A 22,853-nucleotide genomic window follows, 5' to 3' on the forward strand; every position below is an offset into this window, starting at 1 on the left:
TTTTAACCCAAATTGGAATTCAGGTCAAACGGCTGTACTAAATGATAAACTCAAATAAATTTGAGTTCGAGTGCTGACTTCTCAACTCGAATATAATTTTTTGGTTACAGAGTCTTCTGCTGAATAAAAAACATGAATGAATTAAATTTTTTCATATTTGAATGTTCCTGGTAAAAAATTGGCTAACTTGAATTGGGGTGGGGCTCCATATGATTCAGATTACCTGGCACAGACAATATTTAGAGGCAAAGTAGCGAGAAAAATAAACAGGACAAAACCATAATATATTTCCCTACCAGGAATATGTTTTCAAGTGCCCAACAGAAGGGTGAGATGGGTAGAGTTGCATATTAATCATCTCTTTAGGCAGGGCCCACAAAAAGAACAGTTTAAACCATATGTATTAATAATTAGTCCCATAAACTCATAAATTACATATTGGATACTTTTGTAATACTGGTTAGATATAGTCACCCATGGAAAAATTACAGTGAAAGATGGAAAGTGGCTGAGGTTCCTCCTAGTTTTTACCAGTGATGACCTCTAGCTAGGCCAATGATGAAATACAGTGGAACCTCGAGTGACGAGCGCCTCAATTTACGAGCATTTTGAATAACGAGCGCGCCAATTGCCGACAATGTGTCTCGACTGACGAGTGTTCATTTGATTAACAAGAAAACCGCATGGTGTGTTCCCGCTGCTTCTTGGACATTTACGAATGCCTCCCATGATGCAAATAACTTTTTTTGTTTTGTTTAAAGATGCTAATGATGCTGGGATGTAAAGGGGTGGCTGCTGTGATTTTGCAAAGCATTGAATTTTTTTGTAGAATAAAAAAAATAAAATTGAAAAAAGAACAAATGTCAAAAAGGTTCGTTAAGTGTTTGTCAGGTAGGCTGCTCCATGTTTCTTAAAAAAATAAAAAAAATTGAACAAATTTGAAAAACGGACAAATGCCATAAAGGTTCGTTCAGTGTTTGTCATGCTATGGTGTGCATATACCATTACAAGGTAGGCTGCTCCATTATTAATACATCATCAAAACAAATTGAACACATTTGAAACAAAGAAAAATTGTCATAATGGAGCATCCTACCTGACAAACACCAAACGAACCTTTTCGACATTTGTTCTTTTTTCATTTTTTTTCCGTTTTTTTTTTTTTTGTTTTTTTTTCAAACACCGAACAAACCTTTTGCTATAAAAAAAAAATTGAAAACGGATAAATGTCATAATGGTACGTTCAATGTATGTCAGGTAGATGCTCCATTATTTAAAAAATAGAATATCATATTGATGTTTTTCGGTTTAGAACGGATTATTTTTATTTCCAATATGTTAAATGGGGAAATTTGTTTTGAAAGAAGAGCATTTCATATGACGAGCACGGCGCCAGAACGGATTAAATTCGTTATTCGAGGTACCACTGTATTAGTTGGTGGTTACCTCTTCAAATACCACTTACCCGTTGAGTCTTAGGCTTTGCTTCTCCTTGGTTTATTATTACGCAAGTAATCCTCATTTTTTCCACACATTTTATCCCTCGGCAAGAGCAAGACCCAACAAATTCACTCAAACTAAAGCTTGAAAGTGTTTTAAAAACATTGTCAATAACTAAGGGATACATATTGTTCCCAAGAAATATTCTACATAAGGCAGCTCCCCATGGAAGGGAATGTTTCCAGAAAAAAAACAAGGTATCAGAGATTAAAAAGAGATAAATACTGTATACAGTACTATATTGACAAATTAAATGTAATTTCTTACCTTCAGGAAGATCCTTTTTAAGGGACTCAAGAGTGTGTGTTTCTCCTGAGCCTTTTCTCTTGATTGTCAACTTGCTACTGCTTGGTCCATCCGCTTGCTGGTGTTGCTGGCTGACACTCGAGGTTTTTTGTCGTACACGACCTAACGCCAACTTTTCTCCATGAGTCAAATCACCATTTAACATGTTTGTCAGATTATTTGCACGCAACCGGCTCATCAAACTATCACTGTTCTTTTCTAAATCACTTTTTAAATCTGATTTTCTTATAATTTCACTCCCTCTCTTTTCAAGTTCTACTTTAAAAAGCTCCCCAGCAGCTTGGGAAGTAGTCACACCGGATGATGTTGACAATGCAGATCCAACTGAAGGGATCATTGAAGACTGATTGGAGGAGGAGGATGGATTTATATGTGGCTGCTGCGTATGTAAAGCTGCCACTTTGGTGATGCTAGGGGGCAACGTCTCTAAAATTTTGTGACTAGCAATTTCGCCTACACTATTCAAATCTCCAACTTTCCTGATAGGCGTTTTAGTTTTCTGTCTTGTTCTTAATTTTTCCGATTTTGAAATTTTAGAACTTTCCGATTTCATCACAGATAAACGGCCATCATCTAAAGTTCTTGGAACTTTTAGCCTACCCTCCAAACCCTCCTTGAATTTCATTTTCAGTGGAGCTTCCTCCTCCTCCACATCAACCTTATGCTTTTTACCATCAATAATTTTCAACATAGTATTACTTTCTTCTCCACCTCCCTTGTCTTTACTACTCTTTAATTTGATCCCTCTTTTTCCACTGTCATTATCAGATTCACTACTTCGCACCTTGTTTCTGTAACTCCTCCTCTTACTTTTATCCTCTTTGCACCCATCTTTCTCTTGATTTCTTTGACCATCTCCATCACCCAGAGGATTTACAATGACTGCTTGTGTAGGGTGTAATTTAATATGAAGTTTAGGTATTCTTGGTTCACTTCCTGACTGTGATCCTAAACTTGAGTTTGAAATTATTTCTTTACGGTCACCTTTTTTCACTCGTGGAACAAAAGTGGCTTGTGCCACAGCTTCTCTGCCAATTGTAAGTTTTAATCTGATTGATTCCCCAGTACTGCTAGAACTGACTACACTATTCTCCCTCGATGATCCTGGGCTAGAATCTCTGTCATGAGATTTTGATCTGTCCTGGCTTATCACCGTCTTTCTTGATTCAACACTGAGCACTGACATTCTAGAGGTTTCAGAATCTGACTGATCAGTTTCTTTCTTTGAGGTTGCACTCATATTAGATTCTTCATCAGAAACTAGTGAATTTGAATGAACTTCTTCATTCACTGTTGGTCTGACCTCTGAGTCCGAGTCTGAGCTTTCACTGGGCCTTGGTTCCAATAGTCCAGTATTAGGGTTGATCAAGTACTGACTCTCCTTGCCACCAGACACAAGCTGAGGTGGTGAAGGAGGCACTGCTCGTGACTCACCCAGAATACTTGAATGACCAGGATTTAGCAAAGGTACCCTTGGATGGATGCTTTGGCTACCTCCTATAGTCATGCAACGTTGCTCTGTATTGTAAGATGGTCGTGGACCAGGTGGTGGCTGTCCTGTGGCCTGTGGATGTTGCTGTAAGCCACTACTAACACTGCTAGGTAATCTAGGATGAGGAGAGACAGTACTAGTTATAACAGACCCACCAGAATAGACCTGCTGGTGAGTATGAACTCCACTAAACCCTGTACTGAACTGTGTAGACAAGGTTGATCCAGTCAAACTTGAAGCAGTTACAGTAGTACTGAAAGTTGCAGAACTGGTGGGAGGCGGTGAAAGTGCCGGCACTGCAGGTAGAGGTAGGTTCGTGAGAGGGGTGTGTGGAAGGGAATCTGATGAAGGTGTTGACGTTGTAGAACGAGATGAAGGAGATGTAGGAGCAGGTGAGCCATGTGGTGAACTACCAATAACTACCTTAGCCTTGCTGACACCCACTCCTGGCTGGTGATCAGGTTGTCGTAGCAAATCTACCAAAAGAGGACTGTTCTTTAACACATTACCTCCTGTCCTTTGACTACCTTTCACTACCTGTGGGTGCACTCGATTATTCACTGTCTGAGTCACTGACACTGGGAAAATACCACTAACAGGTTGATTTGAACTGACTTGCACAATAGAAGGCATCACTTGTGTCACAGGATGTGCTATGCTACTTCCACCACTAGCCTGACCTGGCACATATTGAGTCCCATTTAGTTGTGGGACAAATGGTCTTTGCACAGGAGCCCCAGGAGCACGCAACTGGGATTGCTCAAGGCTAGGATAGGGTGGAGGAGGATTATTCACCGGGCGTGGAGCAGCATTAGTCACAGTGAGACCAACCGGTCCAGGCACAGTAGGTTGTTGATGTAGCAACTCTCTACCTTGAATGGTTTGTGCAACCTGGTTCATAGAGTTAAAGGGATAAAGTGGCCTTGTTTGGGCCATGGGGCGTGGGGTCATAGGAATACAATCCCCAGGGGGAGCCACCACATTTGGACTACGAAATGCTGGGTTTGCTGCATGGTCCACAGATTGAGCAACTCCTGGCATGAGTCCAACCCCTCCCAGTGCTGCTGTAACATTTCTTGCAACACTGGATGGTCCAGCGCCATCATTGGTTCCTCCATCCGTCCGTAGTACAATTTCTGTTGCCTCATTATTGGGACCAGCCACTTTTAGCGAGATTACCTAAGGAGAAGTGAGATATAAATAATTATTTCAGCTTATTAACTACTAAGAGTAATATAAAACATTAATAATTTGTCAAGGTATATACAACTTTTACTCCACTCCTACAAATGTACCAATTCCCCCCAGTTCCACACACTGAGGCATTCGCACCCCTTACTTATCACCCTCCCATCCAACCAACCAGCCAGCCAAATAAAAAAATCACACAGAAATTTTGCAAACATAGTTAAAGTTAACTAAACAAAGGCAAATTTAATTTAGAAATTGAAAATGAAATTTATGTAAAATAACTAATGTAAAATGCAGTTGAGACAAAACTGCTATTTCTGGGAGAGGGGGCCGAGAGGAGGAAGCCCATTCGACTCCCCAGGGCTATTCTGGCTGATATGAATGAATTAGACCCTGGCATCAATGTGCATGAAATTCTAGGCCTACCGGGGACCACGAGCCAGAACCTGGCCCCTTCAGAGAGGCGCAAGGAGCAATGGCCTATAGAACACCCCCCCCCCATGTGGTTGGAAGCATTCTATGCATGCCATCGACCGAGTCAGGCACCCAGAACGGTAAGCGCCCCAAAAACCCCCTATCCTGGTTAAAATATTGCTACTGAAAGCTGAACTAGTTTTTTTTATTATTATTATTTTTCTACCACAGACGTAGCCAGACATTTACAATGCTAACCAGCCTATACACATTTTCTTCTGTCCTCCATGGACAGGGAGAAAGATCTGTTAAACATATAATTCAGGGATTTATTGAACAATCAACCAGAGAAGGTGATTGCAGTGCTTTTAAAATGCTAATCTAACCTACATACATAAATACATAGATACACAGATTTACGTCTGCCCTACATAGTGTTCGATGTGTCTTATACATTATGTCATTAACACTTTGTGCGGATCAGGACTCCGCCCGGAGTCCTGTTTCGCCTACCCGCTTCCGCAATGTGGACATAAAATGATGTCCTGAAAAAAATATTTGTATAAAATTCAATTTTAATCCGATTTACTTTGGGTTTGTTTCAAACTGCGCGCCATAAGGCTCTCTTTCTCACCACTAGGCTGCATGGTACAATAAGTTCATGAAAGGTGTGAACCACTTCGATCAAATGGTATTACCATTTTACCAGGAAAACTCACAAGTGGATCTAAAAGATAATGTTTTATTTCCTGCAAATGGCTTTGCATAATGCCTTTGTTTTGTACAAATACAACACAACTGATTAAAAAAAGCTAACATTGCTACAGTTCCACGAGGTGGCAAATTGGGCCCTATTGTGCTGGGACCCGGAAGATTGGCCTCAAACAGCAACAGTATCTCAACACTTGCGGCACGCTCCAGACATAAATGATGACACAGGTCCTGCCTATGCTGACGCCATGCAAACTCCTGGACCATCTGGTGTGAGGCGGCCCTTGTTCACTTCAACACCTCAAGCTGAAGCAGCAACCGAATCAGAACCCGAGATGTCTGGCACACTGCCATTTGACGAGACGGTTTTGTCAGATGACTCTGACTCAAATGTTGAACCTCCAGCGATTCAGTTGATTCTGAAAATCGCATGAACTACAATCTGAAATGAGTATTTTGATACCAGAATGAACACTCACATAAACTGCCATAAGTTTATGTGACCTATAACCTTCATAGATTTTTTTTTGGGTGTAGCGTGTGTCTGCATGAGTGTCCCAAACGGGTTGCAGGTGGGTGACTTTAGCCGTTTATACTGGTAATGCTTCCCCCATATCATGTATTATATGCATATGTCTGTTTAGGGAATTTTATTCCGATCAATGTACAACCAAAAATAACTGTGTGCAACAAGTATAAACTTGACAAACATAACAAAAGTAAAAACATTTCGTGTGTGTTTGACACTCACTGATATGTTCCAGCGTTGTTTTATATTTGGCGCTATTCTATCTTACGCTTTGTTGATCTTTTTTACCTACGGGCTCATAGAACATTCTATTGCGAACACATTGACACAAAAATGAATGACATACATAGAATAATAATGTCAGGACAGTGAAATAAGTATAAACTTTCAAAGCACCGTATCGCACATGTGTCGTCCCGTCACCGATACCGAGTAACCATTATTCTACGTTTATATTCATATCACCGTGTTGGGAATTTCATTGCGAGTCTATTGATACCAAAATTAACGCTGTAGGACAAGTGTGGAGCTGATAACAATCCCAAGAGTAAAAACATTTTGTTGCTGTTGGGCGCTCACGGCGAGTCATCTTCGTAGTTATTTATTTGGTGCTGGTATCCCTATACGTTTCGTGACTTTTTTTTACTGATGTTCTTCTAGAGAATTTTATTGCGAACACGTTGGTACCAAAATGAAATACGTAGCTCGAGAACTAAGGTCAGGAGAGTAAAAAGAGTATACACATTTTTGTTTTTACGCTTAAGCGACAAAAATGCCGCGCGCACATACCGCTTTTTTTTTTACCTTCGCCGGGCGCGCGAAAGTGTTAATGTGCGGAACTAGTGGAGCAGAACAGTAGACATTTGTTTCCCCAAATGAAAACGAGCATAACGTCATCAAGTCACCACGCCGCTGTCTGAACAACCCCCCCCTCCCAGGAGGGGGAAGGGGGAGCCCAAGACCCCCGCACTGACTATCCACCCTTCAGTTCTGTGGCTGATGTGGAACTGGTAAGGTCGTGTGCCTCCAGCTCCAGATTTTTCTAATTCTGTGCCTTGTGGTGTGGTGCTGTCTCTCCAGTGATGTGCGAGCCCAGAATAATTTCTGCGATACTCAGGCTGCATGCACCTAGGGTTCCCTTCCCTAGGTGCCCTGTAAGTACTGCCCTTGGGGGCTCCTTCCACAAGTCATCTTGGAATCTACCTCCACTGTGTTTTTTGCTGCTCAGTGATTGATCGCCCTTGGAGTCGGCTGGGGAGTTTCTTGCTCCCCCGTTTGCCTCTGAGTAGGAGGTAGTTTTCGTCACTGGTTGGGGCACAGGTTGCAGCTAGTTGTCGCCTCTCATTGCGGCCGGCTCTGTTCTGCCTGGGCACATTGTCCTCTTGTGGTTACCTTGAGGTTACCTACCTCGAGGTGATTTCGGGGCTCAGCGACACCGCGGCCTGGTCGTTGACCAGGCCTCCTGGTTGCTGGACTGGTCAACCAGGCTGTTGGACACGGCTGCTCGCAGCCCGACATAACCTGATGCGGGGGTTTTCTTTTCATTTCTGTTTTCCTGTCTGGTAGGGGGTCTGCTCCTTGCACACCCTTTGTATGTTGGTGGTCCTCCGCTAGGCCCCCGTGAGTGTACATGTCCAGGGGGGGTTCAGCTTTAGCATTTTGCTTGGTAGTTTTTGGGCACTAATTAGCAGTACTCTGCCGACAGGGTACCGTTAGCAGATAACACGACTAACGGCGGCCCTGGAAAACCCCATGGGGGCTCTCTGATCCAATGGATGCGACCTCTGGGTCCCCTCTCAATTCGTGCGAGTTTGAAGGTTACTCTGTCCCCTTGTCTCGGGGACACTCACCGGTTGTGCCTCCATCATACGGCTTGTTGGATCAGTGACACATTCTACCCGGAGTCTGGTGCACACCAAAGCATCTGAGGGTTTAGGAATTAGGGCAGGGTTTAGTTGACTTTAAGACTCGGGTGGTTTCGGGGGATGCCCCTTCCGGTGTGGCAATGGAGGCATTCGAGCCTGGTCCTCCAGCTGGAGCTTCTGGGTCTGACCAGTGAGCCCCCTTCGTTCCTGATTTTTTGGCTGCTCCTGGTTTTTCTTTTGAGGCAGGGGCTTTGGAGGACCACTCAGCCCCGGGTCCTCGTGGTGAGGTTCCCGGGGCGGAGAAGGGGTTGACTTGGGGCCCTTTGGCCCCATTGGACCCAGCTTTAGTTTTTGTACCCTTTGAGCAGGGCTTGGTGTTACATGGTGTGGGGTTCTCTCTTTCCCCATCTTTGTAAGAGTTGGATTTAGCGTCTACCTTTCGTTCTTCGGTCCCATCTTTCCAGAGGTTTTTGGCCTCCCACATCCCACCCCACGTGGTGCGGGAGGCCATGGCGGCTTACCTCATGCGCGACTCGGATTAAGCCGTCATAAAGGATCCTCCTCCTTTCGTGTATGGATCTTCCTGTCCCTACTGGGTTCGTTATGAGATTCCGAAATCGTCCTGAACTGCCCCATTTTCTTCTTAGATGCATGGCATTCGTTCTGTTGGTCCTGCACACTTGAGTGGCACTAGGCTCATATGGTGGCCAGGTTTTCCTGGGGGATAGTTTGAACACCTCAATGTGTGCTTGTTCTACCCTGCCCTTCCTCGGGACGTTTGTGTGGTGCAGCTTCATGTGCAGGTTCCTTCCCATTTGGCTGCATTGGTCGCTGAAAACATGTGCGCCCGTGGCCTGTTGGCTTCGATCTTGCGATTCTTTTACCTTCTTGAACTGTCCTCGGACTGGCTTGAGAACGATGTGGAGGCACCTGGGGCCACTCCTGGGTCTGGTGCGTTGGCCTCAGCAGTGCGTGCATTGGCTGCTCTTTTGAAGCTGTTCGTGCCAATCCTGCGGGATGTGGTGTCGCTGCGTTTTGCTTCCTGCCTCGCTTGTCGGCAAGCGGTGCTTGCTTCCTCTGTGGAATCCGCTTGGGCCCTGGCTCTTAAGATTTCTTCGTCTTCTTTGCCCGTTGCTGTTTGCAGAGTCTGGGGTTGTGCAGTATCTGCAGGCAGCAGCTTCTAGTTGCTGTTCCATGTTGGATTTGTTGGTTCTCGGGGGAGGGTCTTCCTGGAAGGGTTGTGCCAGGGCTCTGTGTTCCTCCCATCGTGGAAGGCCAGTGGTGCCAGTTTCGGAGCCAGCGCAGCCTTTGGAACCATCTTCGTCTGGTCGGCGTGGTGATCGGTCTGTGCGCAGGTTGGGTTTCTGTAAAGGGTGTGGGGCCCTTACGTGGTTCGTCCCATTGACAGGGCTATGGAGGGGGAGGCGCGCACTGTTTGCTCACGCCTGGTCCCACAATTTGTGGACCTTTCGAGTCGTTTCGAGCGGCCTGTGGTGGCGTTGGTTAGCCCTTCCTCTATCAGGGGGTTCAGGGTTGGCGGGACAGGCCTCTTCTCCTGTACTCTGTCAGGTCATCTCTGAGTGGGTCCGCTTGGGCGTGGTTGACACGACCTCGTCCCTCCAGTGGGTTTCCCGCCTGATTCCGATTCTGAAATGGGACTGCGCAAACCTCAGGTTCATTCTGGACTTGTCCCGTCTGAACCCATAGGTTTGTTGCCCCTCCTTCCGGATGACTACTCTGTCCCAGGTCCATCTTCTCTTGGAGCCAGGCGCTTGGATGGCATCCCTGGACCTCGAGGACACGTATTGGCACATCCCGATTCATCCAGGGTTCAGGGACTGGCTCTGTTTGTGGGGCGTCAGGGTTACAGCTTTCTTTGCCTTCCATTCAGCTTGAATCGGGCACTTTGCATTTTCACCCGCCTTACCCGGGTTGTGGTGGCTCGTCTGCGTTTCTTAGGGGTTTGCATTCAGGCGTACCTCAACGACTGGTTGGTGTGAGATCCCAGCCAGTTCGCATGTCTGCTCGCTAGGGATTTGGTTCTTTCTCAGCTCACCGGGTTTGGGTTCGGGTTCCTGGTGAACTGGAGGAAGTTCCATCTGGTTCCCACTCAGGTTCAGTCTTGGCTGGGTCTTGTGTGGGACGCTCGGACCGCTTCCTTGTCTGTCTGTCTGTCTGTCTGTGTCTGTCTGTCTGTCTGTCTGTCTGTCTCTCTGTCTGTCTCTCTCTGTCTGTCTCTCTCACCTCTCTGTCTCTCTCTCTCTGTCTCTGTCTCTGTCTCTCTCTCTCTCTGTCTCTCTCTCTCTCTCTCTCTCTCTGTCTCTCTCTCTCTCTCTGTCTCTCTCTCTCTCTCTCTCTGTCTGTCTGTCTGTCTCTCTGTCTCTGTCTGTCTGTCTGTCTCTCTGTCTCTGTCTGTCTCTGTCTGTGTCTCTGTCTCTCTCTGTCTCTCTGTCTCTCTGTCTCTCTGTCTCTCTCTCTCTCTGTCTCTCTCTGTCTCTCTCTCTCTCTGTCTCTCTCTCTCTCTGTCTCTCTCTCTCTCTCTCTCTCTCTAGAGTCCCGCCTTCGCCTGTTTCTGAGAGGCTTTGTGCGGGAGCCTGAACTTTGCCATTATGGTCTACCCGCTAAGTCAGGTTTGGCTTCATCGGTTGTTCTGGGTCCTTCGGGAATGTCCCTTCCGCCTCTCGCAATCGCTGGGTTTGGCCTCCGGGGGGTTTGCGTCGGCTGCTGCATCGCTGGCTTCCTCTTCGGATTTTTCGGGGTTCAGTGCCTTGGCACCTACCCAAGCCCTCGCTCGATGTATTCACGAATGCATCGTTTCTTGGCTGGGGCTTTGTGACCAGTGATCACCAAACCAGCAAGGGGCGGTGGGATCCGTCCTTCCGTCGGGCTCACAGCACGGTGTGAGAGTTAGCAGTTGTGTAGATGTCATTTCGGAGAATGCGGGTTGCTCCCGAATCGACGATCCGGCTCCATTTGGACTGCTCCCGGACGATTCTTCGCCTGAACCGCGGGAATTTGATGTGATTCTTGGCTCTTTGGGGCAAGTCGCTTCGGGTGACTAGTCTGCTGAGTTCTCAGGGTTTGGCTCTCGGTTCATTCCCCTGTCCACGGAATGAACGGTCGACGCCAACTCATTCAGTTGGCTCTGCCGGATATACGGGCCTTTGGAAGTGGACCTCTTCGCGTCGGCGTGATCAAAGCGTTTCGCGGTATATATGTTCGCGGTATATATGGTGCCCTTTCCCGACTATGAGGCCGTTGGGGTCAATGCCTTCAGGCAGGATTGGGCGAGGTGGGGTTACCTGTACCTCCCCCCCCACCCGGATCAGCTGTTGCTCCATGTCCAAGATTGCATGGAGACTTTGGGGGAGAGTAGTCCTTCTGGCTCCTTGGTGGCTGATCCAGCCTTGGTTTCAGACGCTGCTTGCTCGGTGTCAGAACCCGGGGGTCTTCCCATGGCGCTGCCTTTTTCAGCACCTCGCTCCAGTACGTTATGTGACTGGTTCGATCTCAAGTCTTCAAGTCTGGTCTTTCTGACACGGGTCTATCACCACTTGTATGGTGAGCAGGTAGGTGGTTTCATTGATGGTTTCCCACCTGCATAATTCGTCTAGGCAGCAGTATGAAGTTTCCTGGTGGTCTTTCCATTATTTGTAATCCCTTCGAAGGTATACTTCTGTCTCTGATAGGGTTGTCTTGTCCTTTCTTTCGTGGTTGCTCTAGGACAGTCATCTTGTGCCGAATACTGTCGCCACGTATCGTGCAGCACTGGCAGAGCCGCTGCAGCTGGCATTCGGCATTGATATTACTTCTACACCATTTTGTAGGTTTGTAGTGGCCCCTTTGGTTCAGGATTGTTAGGCAAAAGCTCTTTTCTTGTTGGCATTGGCCTCTGGGGGTTGGGTCCGGGAGCTTCATGCTCTCCTACGGCACAGGGGATTCTGCTCTTTTGGTTTGTTCGTTTGCAGCCATCTCCTTTTCTGGTGAAGAATGAGACTGCTGTTTTTCAGAGAGGTCCTTGGGTTATTGATGCTTGGTTGACCAGGCCGGGGATGCATCACGTGTTGTGTTCAGTTGCGGCTTTCAGCCGTAACCTACGCGCAACAGCTTCGGTGGCCAGAGGACATGCTTTGGGTTGACCCGGTTTCCCTTATACCCTGTTCCAGGGTTCTGGTCTTCCAGGTCGTCTGCAGGGTTATTCGATCCAATCAGCCTGTGGTCTATCCTTGTGCCCACAACGTCCGAAAGTTTGCTGCATTGGCTGCTGTCTTCGGTAACATGTCTTGGGCTGACATTCGGGCTTAGGGTTTTTTGAGGTCAAACAGAGTCCTGGCTGATTGCTACCTTGTTAATGTTCCAGGGCCTAGTTGGGCCTGTGTCGCATTGGGTCGGCGGATGCAGCCAGTTAAGACATCGCGTTATGGAGCGAGGACTGACCGCATCCCAGGTAAGTCCCTTTTGTTTTGTCTTTGGGTAAGTAGCTCCGGGAAGCTGAAGGGGGTCCCCCCAGAAAACCAGCATTGAATATAATGAAATGCCCTTTTCTGGGCGAGACCTGGAGGCTTCCCAGCAACCCTCCCTCACTCTCTCCGGTCAGCGGTTTTCTGCGTGTTATGGTATTGCAGCCTCAGAACTGCAGGGTGGATAGCTGGTGGGGAGGTATGGGGTTCCCCCATTCCTTGGGAGGAGAAAGGGGGGGTTGCACAGTCAGAGGTGTGGCGACGTCATGCTTGTAGATGGCGGGTTTTAGGTCTAACACGACCAAAACTCTGCTCAATAGTACCCCATGTAAAAGTTCGCAAACAAGACACCCAGCAGGGAGCCCATGGCAACGCCATCCACTTGCTTATACATGTGTCTGTCAAGACTTAAGAAGGGTGCCTCTTTTGTGCAAACTTCAAGCAGTTTTCTTAATATGCTCTCTGGTATGTCCAGAGGAATGCTAGTCGGATCTCGATACACTCTGTCCATCATCATTCCTATAGTCTCGTCCACGGGCACATTAGCCCTTAAACTGCTTAGCATAAGGGGGCAGGGAAACAAAAAATATTTGAATTATGTAAAAACTACTTAAAAATGTTAAACAAATCTCCAACTTATTGGCTTCAGCGTTGTGAAACTTTCATCAAAATATTTTCAGAAATTGATTTTAGACAAATATTAAAAAAAAAAAAGTTTTGTTGATAAGGAGAACAGCTCCTATTAACTGGAACTGATGGATAATGCAATATTAATGAGATGCAAGCACCTGTCCGACACACGAAGAAGAACAGTACAGTAAGAAGTGTCCACAAAGTGGATATGCAGCTGGTGCCTTTATAGCATTGGTGAGTAACACATAATAAAACAAATAATAATGATTAAGTATGTTATTATGCTCTACTCTGTTATATATCATATAAATACATTGTCCAATGTTATTATCAGTTACTTTTAACAATGTCAAAAAAATATTTTTTTTTAGGGGACTTTTTTCTTTTAGGTTTTAGTTTTCTTTTTTGTTTATTATTTGAATTTGTTGTAACCTCTACATCCTGGAGAATGCATACTCGTCCCTAACTATGTGAAGACAGAATTAAATTGGTCAACAAATAAATCAGTCACAACTCTCAGAACTTGGGACTTTGAATCTTTTTTGGGCTGATTTTTTGTCAGATTTCAAACTATTTTCCTTGTTTCTTTAGGTTGTTTTGATGATTACGGACCAGATTAGGGCCATTTTATTTATATAAAGTACACCCTAAATATATCCCCCCTAAATCATTATAATTATTATAATTATCCCTATATTTTGTTTTTTGTTTTGTTTTTCCTTGACTTCATTTTAACACATGTTAACCTACAACTTTCACATATTCGAGTACGCATGCCAAATAATGTTTATTAAAACATACAATTAAATTCATGAATTAGAACTGCCTTATTCATTGTCGATAACTTCAACTTCAATTATATCTATAACTAGAATTTCAACTTCAGTATCCAAAAATCTAGTTTCTGAACAATTCTCACCATTTTTATGTATAGTGTGCACAGCTGTCTGTTCTACAATCCCTATAGAATTGATTTTTCATAAACTCTAAACGTTTGGAGTTATAAATTTTTGTTGTCTAAATTTATGCATATTTCAAGTGCCACATTGACAATTTTCTTTTTTACAGTACACTATACTGAAAACCTATATTCTAAATATATGAAAATGAAAATCATATGCTTTTCTGAGCTTAATCATATGCTAATCAATTTTATAATTATTTTTTATTTTCTCATTTATCAAGTTACGATGGTATCATTTAGACAAAGTTTGAGCATTTGCCTAGTAGATTATGCACAATACATTTAAAAGAGTTTCAGAACTTTTAAAAACTGAGCTCAATGTCACACTTCTTATGACATTTTGCGCAATTTAGGGGTTAGTGAACAGTGACTCCACGTCCAGGGAGGCTCTTACACCTGCGGCCCGTGATCCTCTCAACAGGTCAACAAATTCCTTCGGCGACTTTAGGCTAAACACACTCGGTACGTAGGGTGCCAACAGCGAGTCGAGTCGTTTAGCCAGTTTGTACGTGGGCATTGGTATCTGGCTGATGATTGGCCTCAGTGGATTCCCAAGTTTGTGGGTTTTGACATTTCCATATGCATAGCCAGCTTTGTATTCTCCAGTGATTTTTTATTGGTAAAGTCTGGACTTTTTCGCGTTGACAGTTTCGACCAGTTTGTTTACTTTCGTTTTTAACCCTTAAACTGCACAAAACTGCAAATGAAGTTTTGAGTAACTGACTCAAAAGTGCGCAACACTGCATATGCAGTTTTGGAGTACTACGCAAGATTTAAACGGCCTGCAGATACACGGGGTTCACATCACCTTTTTCAGGGCCCTTGTAAACAGACGCAATTTAAACAAAAAATCCTGGGCAACATTCCCAGGTGTGAGAGCCTCAGTACTGAGTGAGCCACCAAGGCTGGCACATGCAGCATGGGCTCACTGCATTGCTGTTCAGCTTGTGACCACAGCATCGCTAAAAAAATGCCAAATATATATGTAACTGGTATTATTTAGCAATGATAGTATTACAGAAGATCCCTGACTTTAATATAAATGACCAGAATTCTGAAAATAGCAGGATTGTTGTTTTACCGTACAGATTTGGGACCTGGCCCTCCAGTATTTTTCATGTGTATATTATTTGATCTCTCTCCTGTCGTCTTTCTTGCGAGTACATTTGGAGAGCTTTGAGACGATCCCAAAAATTTTGATGCTTTATCTCGTTTATGTATCCCGTATATGTTCTCTGTACTCCCTATATTTCAGCAATCTCTCCTGCTCTGAATGTGGAAGTGAGTACTGAACAGTACTCAAGACGGGACAGCACAAGTGATTTGAAGAGTTCAACCATTGTGATGGGATCCCTGGATTTGAAACATTGTGCCTGTGGCACCTCTGCTCTTCACTGGTTCTATTCTGCATTTTCTTCCATATCATTCATTCCAGTTCGTTGTTATGTTACTGTGTAAATTAGGGACCTGGCCCTCCAGTATTTTCCACGTGTATATTATTTGGTATCTCTTTCGTATCCTTTCTAGTGAGTACATTTGGAGAGCTTTGAGACGATCCCAATAATTTAGGTGCTTTATCACGTATATTCGTGCCATGAACAGTTATGGTGAACAAAACATGTAGATAATTATATATAATGTCTGTATGTAGTGAATAAAAGCAAAAACAATATGGTGGGAGGAGGATGCTGGCGAGTGAGAAGTTTTTAAGGAAGGGAGTAGTAGCAAGCGGCCTGGCAGGCCACTGCTCGTTGCTTTTTGACTTACAATATCAACTTGGTGGTCTGTTATGGTGAATAAAATATGCAGATACTTATATATAACCTGTGTGTATATAGTGAAATAACCACAAAAGTATCTGTTTATTGTTTTATGAACATAATAATTTAATCAATAATATGCACATCATAATTTTGAGTACAGTGATGATTCACACATTTTATTATATAAATACATTACACTACACACTATTGAATAATATAACTGCAAAAAAAAAAAAATCAGAGACATTGAAATAATTAGGTACAGTAATCTTTGTGGACACTCCCGCCAGACAGCTGGGGCGAACCAGACCGCCTCCGACACTAGCTGAGTCAACGCTTCTTTCTTGCCAGATTTCCCCGCCCTATTGCGGCCAAAATATGCCGCTTACGATTTTTTTTTTATTTTTCCTGGGATATGGATCCTGTGGGTGTCAAAGGGCAAATAGCCCTTAGCAGCTTGGAGGTTAACTCGGCTGTTGTATCCCTCTCAGCTGTTGTATCCCTCTTGACCCTCAGGATTTTGTTTGGTCGAAAAAAATAAGGTTAATTTTTGTAATGTAATCATCTCTCTCTCTTGTTTTTTTATTTTTTTTTTATTTTTTTAGGATGGCGTATATTGGTGACTTGTCCTTGATATCACGGAGGCACTTAGCTGCCGCTCTGAGCTTCGGGGTCAGTATAGTGCTCTTGCATCTCCCTTAGGTCTTCCCTCCTTCCGTGATCAGTTCAGCTTGCCACGTGTCTTTAGTGGTTACCTTCCTTTGGTTCTCAAGCTCGAATATATCATCTAGTGATTTTTAACTCTATTTTTCGGGCCACCTCACTCGATCTGGACATAAAGTGACAGTTTATTCCAGATTTAACCCTTAAACTGCGCAATACAGTACATACATATACAATGGGAGTAACTTTCCCGAAACCGCGCAATACATACATGTGCATACGATTGAAGGTCTAGCGCACGAAAAGCAAAAAAGAGTATGGTGGGAGGATGATGTTGGCGAGTGAGGTGCTGTTGAGGGAGGGAGGGAGTGGGTGGGTGGCTGGCTGGTGGTAGCCACTCCTCGTTGCTATTTGACTCGCCATACCAACTTAGTGGTCCGTTATGGTGAACAAAACATGCAGATACTTATATATAACCTCTGTATATAGTGTAATAACTGCAAAAGTATTTGTTTATTGTTTTATGAACATAATAATTTAATCAATAATATGCACATCATAATTTTGAGTACAGCGATGATTCACACATTTTATTATATAAATATATCACACTACACACTATTGAATAATATTACTGCAAAAAAACTAAGAAAAAATCAGAGACATTGAAATAATTAGGTAATAATATCTTTGTGGCAACTCCCGCCTGACAGCTTGGGCGGAGCAGACCACCTCCGACACTTGCTCTGTCAACGCCTCTTTTCTGCCAGACTTCCCCGCCCTATTGCGACCAAAATATGTCACCTACGATTCCCCCTATGTGTACTAAGACAGCTCTAGTCTTTGTTCTCCTGACTTTGATCTCATTAAACGTTTCCGTGTCATATGCCCTTCTCTTCCTTATTTCTACGGTCTTCCTAAAACTCATGAACCTGGTGTTCCTCTTCGCCCTATCATTTCTCCACGGGGCTCTGTCAGCTATCCTCTTGCCTCCTGGCTTGCTAAAACTCTGACGCCTTACCTGGGCACTTTTTCCCCTACCCACCTTCGTCACTCTCAGGACTTCATAGAAAGACTGCGCCTGCAACCCTTTTGTAAAGTGCTTAATCTTGATGTCGACTCTCTGTTCACTAATGTTCCGCTCGATGACGTTCTCTCTTTCCTTAGACAGAAGGCGTCTGAGGGCCTTCTCCCTCTCCCGCTTCCCACTGACGTTTTCCTCGAACTCATTAGACTCTGTGTTGACTAACTCTTTCTCTTTCAACGGTAAATATTACACTCAAACTTTCGGTGTCGCTATGGGTTCCCCTCTCTTCCCTGTTCTTGCTAATTTCTACATGGAAAACTTCGAAACTGTTGTTCTTCCTTCTACCGATACTCGTCCCTCTCTCTGGCTTCTCTATGTTGATGATATTTTTGCTTTATGGCCTCATGACCTTAATCTTTTTCATCCTTTCCTCTCCCTCTCTTAACAATCTGGCTCCTTATATCCATTTCAAAGTTGAGTGGGAATCTAATTCCCTCCTTCCTTTTCTTGACGTTCACGTTCACAGCTGTGTCCAGGTTCTCTTTCTCTGTCTACCGCAAACCCATGCATAGTGGCATGTACATTCACTTCTTTTCCTACCATCCACCTTCTTTTAAGAAAAATGTCCTCGTCTCTCTCTTCCTCCGCGCTCTACGCATCAGCGACCCTCAGTTTCTTGATTCTGAAATTGCCTTTATCTACAAATCATTCTCTTGCCTTGGTTACCCTTTGTATTTCATCAACAGTGCCTACTCTCAAGCTAAACGAAATTTCATTCATCCTAAACCTGCTTCCAACACTAGTAGCACTGTACTATACCTTCCCTTCATATCTGAGCTCAAAACTTTTACCAATACCTTTTCGTCCTCTTGACATAAAGCTCACCTTTCAACAAACTAACACACTTCGTAGCAATCTAGTTCACACTGCTCCTCCTACTTCTAATGCTGTTGGTGTCTACTCTATTTCCTGTTTGTCTTGTCCTCTCCAATACTTTGGCGAAACTGGCGTACACTGAATGACAGACTTAAAGAACACAAGAGAAGTGTTAAGTCTGCAGACACTAACAATGCTCTCTTCTGTCATGTGAGGGATTCTAATCATCCTATTGATTGGTCTTCCTCCAAAATAATCTTTCCTGTCTCTACTCTACACAGACGCCGTCTTGTTGAAACGGCTCTAATACACAATATACATCTGTACACCTGTCGATTGACGGTTGAGAGGTGGGACCAAAGAGCCAGAGCTCAACCCCCGCAAACACAACTAGGTGAGTACAATATACCCAACATGAACTTGAGTCCTGGCTTTGTTGCTGTGGACTCTTCCCTTTCACAGTATATACTCAAATGCTCTAAACTTTCTAACAAACGTGACCTAACATAAGCTTACCCTTCCATTTATCTTTCTTTCTCTTTCCTTTTCTTTCTCTCTCTCTCTCTTTTTTTCTGGTCATTGTCTTCTCTTACGTTCCCTTGCTATCCTCTTCTTATTTCTATTACTATCTCCTTCTCATTCGGTGGTTATAATAGGAGCTACCTTGTATGGGCCAATAGGCCCTCTGCAGTTCTTATTCCTACTACAATCCCCCCTCTACTAAACCTTACTTTGCTCCTCACCTCTCTCTCTCGCCTATTTATTGCCTGCATCTACTTCCTCATCACAATCGACTTGAGAATGGTCCTGGACGGACCGAAACGTCATCGTCCCTTTACCTATTGCACCTCTGCTCTTTAACGGGGGTATTCTGCACATCCTGCCATGCCTTCTGGTCTCATGTGATGTTATTTCTGTGTGCAGGTTTGGAACAAGCCCCTCTACTATTTTCCATGTGTAAATTATTATGTACCTCTCCCACCTGCGCTCAAGAGAATACAGATTTAGGCTCTTTAGTTGGTCCCAATAGTTTAGATGTTTTACTGAGTGGAATCCAGCAGTAAAGGATCTCTGCATGCTCTCCAGGTCAGCCATTTCTCCAGCTTTGAAAGGGGCTGTCATTGTGCAGCAGTGTTCCACTCTAGAGACCACTAGCGTCTTGAAGAGTATCATCATCGGTATAGCATCACTAGTGTGAAAGGTTCTTGTTATCCAACCTGTCATTTTTCTTGCAGTTGTGACGGCTACTTTATTGTGTTCTTTAAAGGTAAGGTCTTCTGACATGAGTACGCCCAAATCCTTTACATTGCCTTTTCGTTCTATGTTATGATTTGACTGAGTTTTGTACGTGGTTTTCATTTTTATATTTTCATTTTTTTTCCGTAGCACATGAACTGGAACTTATCTTCGTTAAACACCATATTATTTTCTGTAGCCCATAGAAAGACCTGATTTACATCTGATTGGAGGTTTGCCGTGTCCTCTATGTTACCTACTCTCATGAAAATCCTAGTGTCATCTGCAAAGGATGATACAGTACTATAGGTTGTGTCCTTGTCTATGTCCAATATGAGGATGAGAAAAAGTACTGGAGCATGTACAGTACCCTGGGAAACTGAACTCTTCACGGTTGATGGATCCAATTTTATTTTGTTGACTAACACACATTGGGTTCTGTTAGTCAGGAAATTGTTGATCCATCTGCCTATTTTTCCAGTAATTGCTTTTGAATGCATTTTATGTACAATAACACCATGGTCACAATTGTCAAAGGCTTTTGCGAAATCTGTGTAAATTACATCAGCGTTTTGTTTGTCTTCCATGGCATCTAATGCCATATCATAGTGGTCTAGCAACTGTGACAGGCAAGGGCGCCCTGTTCTGAAACCATGTTGTCCGGGGTTATGGAGATGCTGTAATTCCATGTATTTTGTGATCTTACTTCTTAACACTCTCTCAAAGATTTTTATGATGTATGATGTTAGTGCTATCGGTCTGTAATTTTTTTGCCTGTGCCTTACTTCCTCCTTTATGGAGTGGTACTATCTCCGTTGTTTTTAGTATGTCAGGGATAATGCCCGTATCTAGGCTGTGTCTACAAAGAATGTGAAGGGCCTGCAATAGTGGTTTTTTACATTCTTGGTGAATATGGAATTCAGGGCCTGGTGCAGAGTGCCCAGGCATAATGTTTATGGCTTCTTCAAAATCCAGTGGTGATAGGGTGACGTCTGATATACGATTTGATGTTGGTATTATATCCATGAAAAATTCATTTGGATTATTAATCTTTAGTGGCTCGCTGAAAACAGAGTCGTACTGCTTCCTCAGTATCTCGCTCATTTCTTTGTCGTCATCTGTGAGGAGCCAGATACTAGATGTGGTTTTTGATCTTGATTTTGTATAGGAGAAAAAATATTTCGGATTTCTTTCTATTTCACCGATGGCCTTTTGCTCTCTTTTCAATTTCTCTACTTAACTTTCTTCGCCATTCTTGAGATAGGGTGAGACTCTCAAGTTGTTCCGCGATTCATTTTCTTCGCCTATAGAGGCAACAACATTCCTGTTCTAATCTGCATCTCTTCCTCTTTTTTCTTAGGGGTATGCAGTTTGAGCATATTTCTAGTGCTATAGAGCTTATTTCTTCCAGACACTGGTTCAGGTTTGCATTTTCTAGCTGTTCTTCCCAGCTTATTTCTGTTTAGTCTTTGTTTATTTGCTCCCAGTTTATCTGTTTATTATTGAAGTTGAATTTTCTGAAATCTTCTCCACTGGGGTATCAGGGCTGGTTTTGAAGTTGTGATCTAATTAACAGGTATTTGTAATCATTATGTTCCTGATCAATTCATCATTATTGGTGAAAATAAGGTCCAGCATGTTATCCTTCCTAGTTGGTTCTACTATTTGCTGGTTTAACCCTTTAATGGCACATGGCTATATACCATTTGACACCCACAGGCGCATACAAAAAAAAAAAAAAAAACTTTTTCTTCCTAACCTGTTAATTTGTGTTCACTGATCATGGGAAAAATAATAATAAAAAATCGTAAGTGGCATATATTGCCTGCTATAGGGCGGCGAAGTCTGGCAAAAATCAGTAGCTGACTCAACTTGCGTCCCAGGCGGTCTGTTGATCGCCAGCTGTCAGGCCGGAGTTGCCACAAAGAGATAATTACCTAATTATTTCAATGTCTCTGATTGATTTTTTGTAGTTTTTTTGCTGTAATATTATTCAATAGTGTGTAGTGTGATATATTTATAATAAAATGAGTGAATCATCGCTGTACTCAAAAATATGGTGTGCATATTGTTGATTCAATTATGTTCATCAAACAGTGAACAAATACTTTGTCGGTTATTACACTATATACACAGGCTGTATATAAGTACCTGCATGTTTTGTTCACCATAACGAACCACTAAGTTGCTATTATGAGTCAAAAAGTAACGATGAGTGACCACCACACACCAGCCAGCCACTCACTCCCTCAACACCTCACTCGCCCACATTCTCCTCCCACCATACTGTTTTTGCTTTTATTCACTATATACAGACGTTATATATAAGTATATACATTCGTGTTCACCATAACGAACCTCTAAGTTGGCATGCTGAGTGGCAGTGCCAGTGGCAGCCCGCCACTGGCTGCTACTTCCTCCCTCCCTCAAGTCACCTGACTCACCCACATTCTCCTCCCACAATACTGTTTTTGCTTTTATTCATTATATACAGACGCTATATATAAGTATCTACATTCGTGTTCACCGTAACGAACCACTAAGTTGGTATGCTGAGTGGCAATGGCATCCAGTGGCAGTCCGCCACTGGCTGCCACTCCCTCCCTCCCTCACCTGACTTGCCACCATTCTCCTCTTACTTTTACTTTTTTGCTTTTATATACAGACGTTATATATAAGTATTTACATGTTTTGTTCACCATAACTGTACATCTAAGCTTGTATGGTGAGTAAAGGCACAAAGACGTAGCTACTCACACAGTCAGCTGGTGGCGGCCGCCCTCAAGGCCAGATGCACTAATATTTCTCCTCCAACAATACTCTTTGTGGTGTTATTATGCTATATACACACATTAGGAAGTATCTACCCGTTTTATTCACCATACTTGTACAAGTAAACTGGTATGGTGCCCAAAGACCACAGTGGTCACCAGTAAACAATATGATAAGTCGTGCAGACGTCGCCACCGCCCCTCACCAAAATAGCAGGCTCCCAACCTACTCCTATTGCTGTTTATACCCTCTATACACACGTTATATATAAGTAACTACATTTGTGTTCACCACAGCGAACCACTAAGCTGGTATGTTGAGTGCAGTCAATAAAAGGTGGCCACACACAGTCAGAAGACAACGCCACCACCCTCCCTCCCACAGCATTACTCCTCCCTCCATGGAGCACAGCACTAAATATCACCACAATCCTGCTATTATCAGAACCCTG

The 22,853-nt window shown here is 43.7% G+C and overlaps 1 protein-coding gene across 1 annotated transcript in view; it reads right to left on the bottom strand.

Moving 5' to 3' along the window:
- The window catches only part of LOC123769471 (serine-rich adhesin for platelets), a 177,982-nt gene that overhangs the window by 134,438 nt on the left and 20,691 nt on the right, over positions 1-22,853 (bottom strand). The window contains exon 3 of the mRNA XM_069308797.1: positions 1,768-4,477. Within this exon, the coding sequence (XP_069164898.1) occupies positions 1,768-4,477 (2,710 nt within the window). The remainder of the gene's footprint in view (positions 1-1,767; positions 4,478-22,853) is intronic.

This window comes from Procambarus clarkii, chromosome 63 (assembly GCF_040958095.1).
Source record: "Procambarus clarkii isolate CNS0578487 chromosome 63, FALCON_Pclarkii_2.0, whole genome shotgun sequence".
Taxonomy (NCBI): Eukaryota; Metazoa; Arthropoda; class Malacostraca; order Decapoda; family Cambaridae; genus Procambarus; species Procambarus clarkii.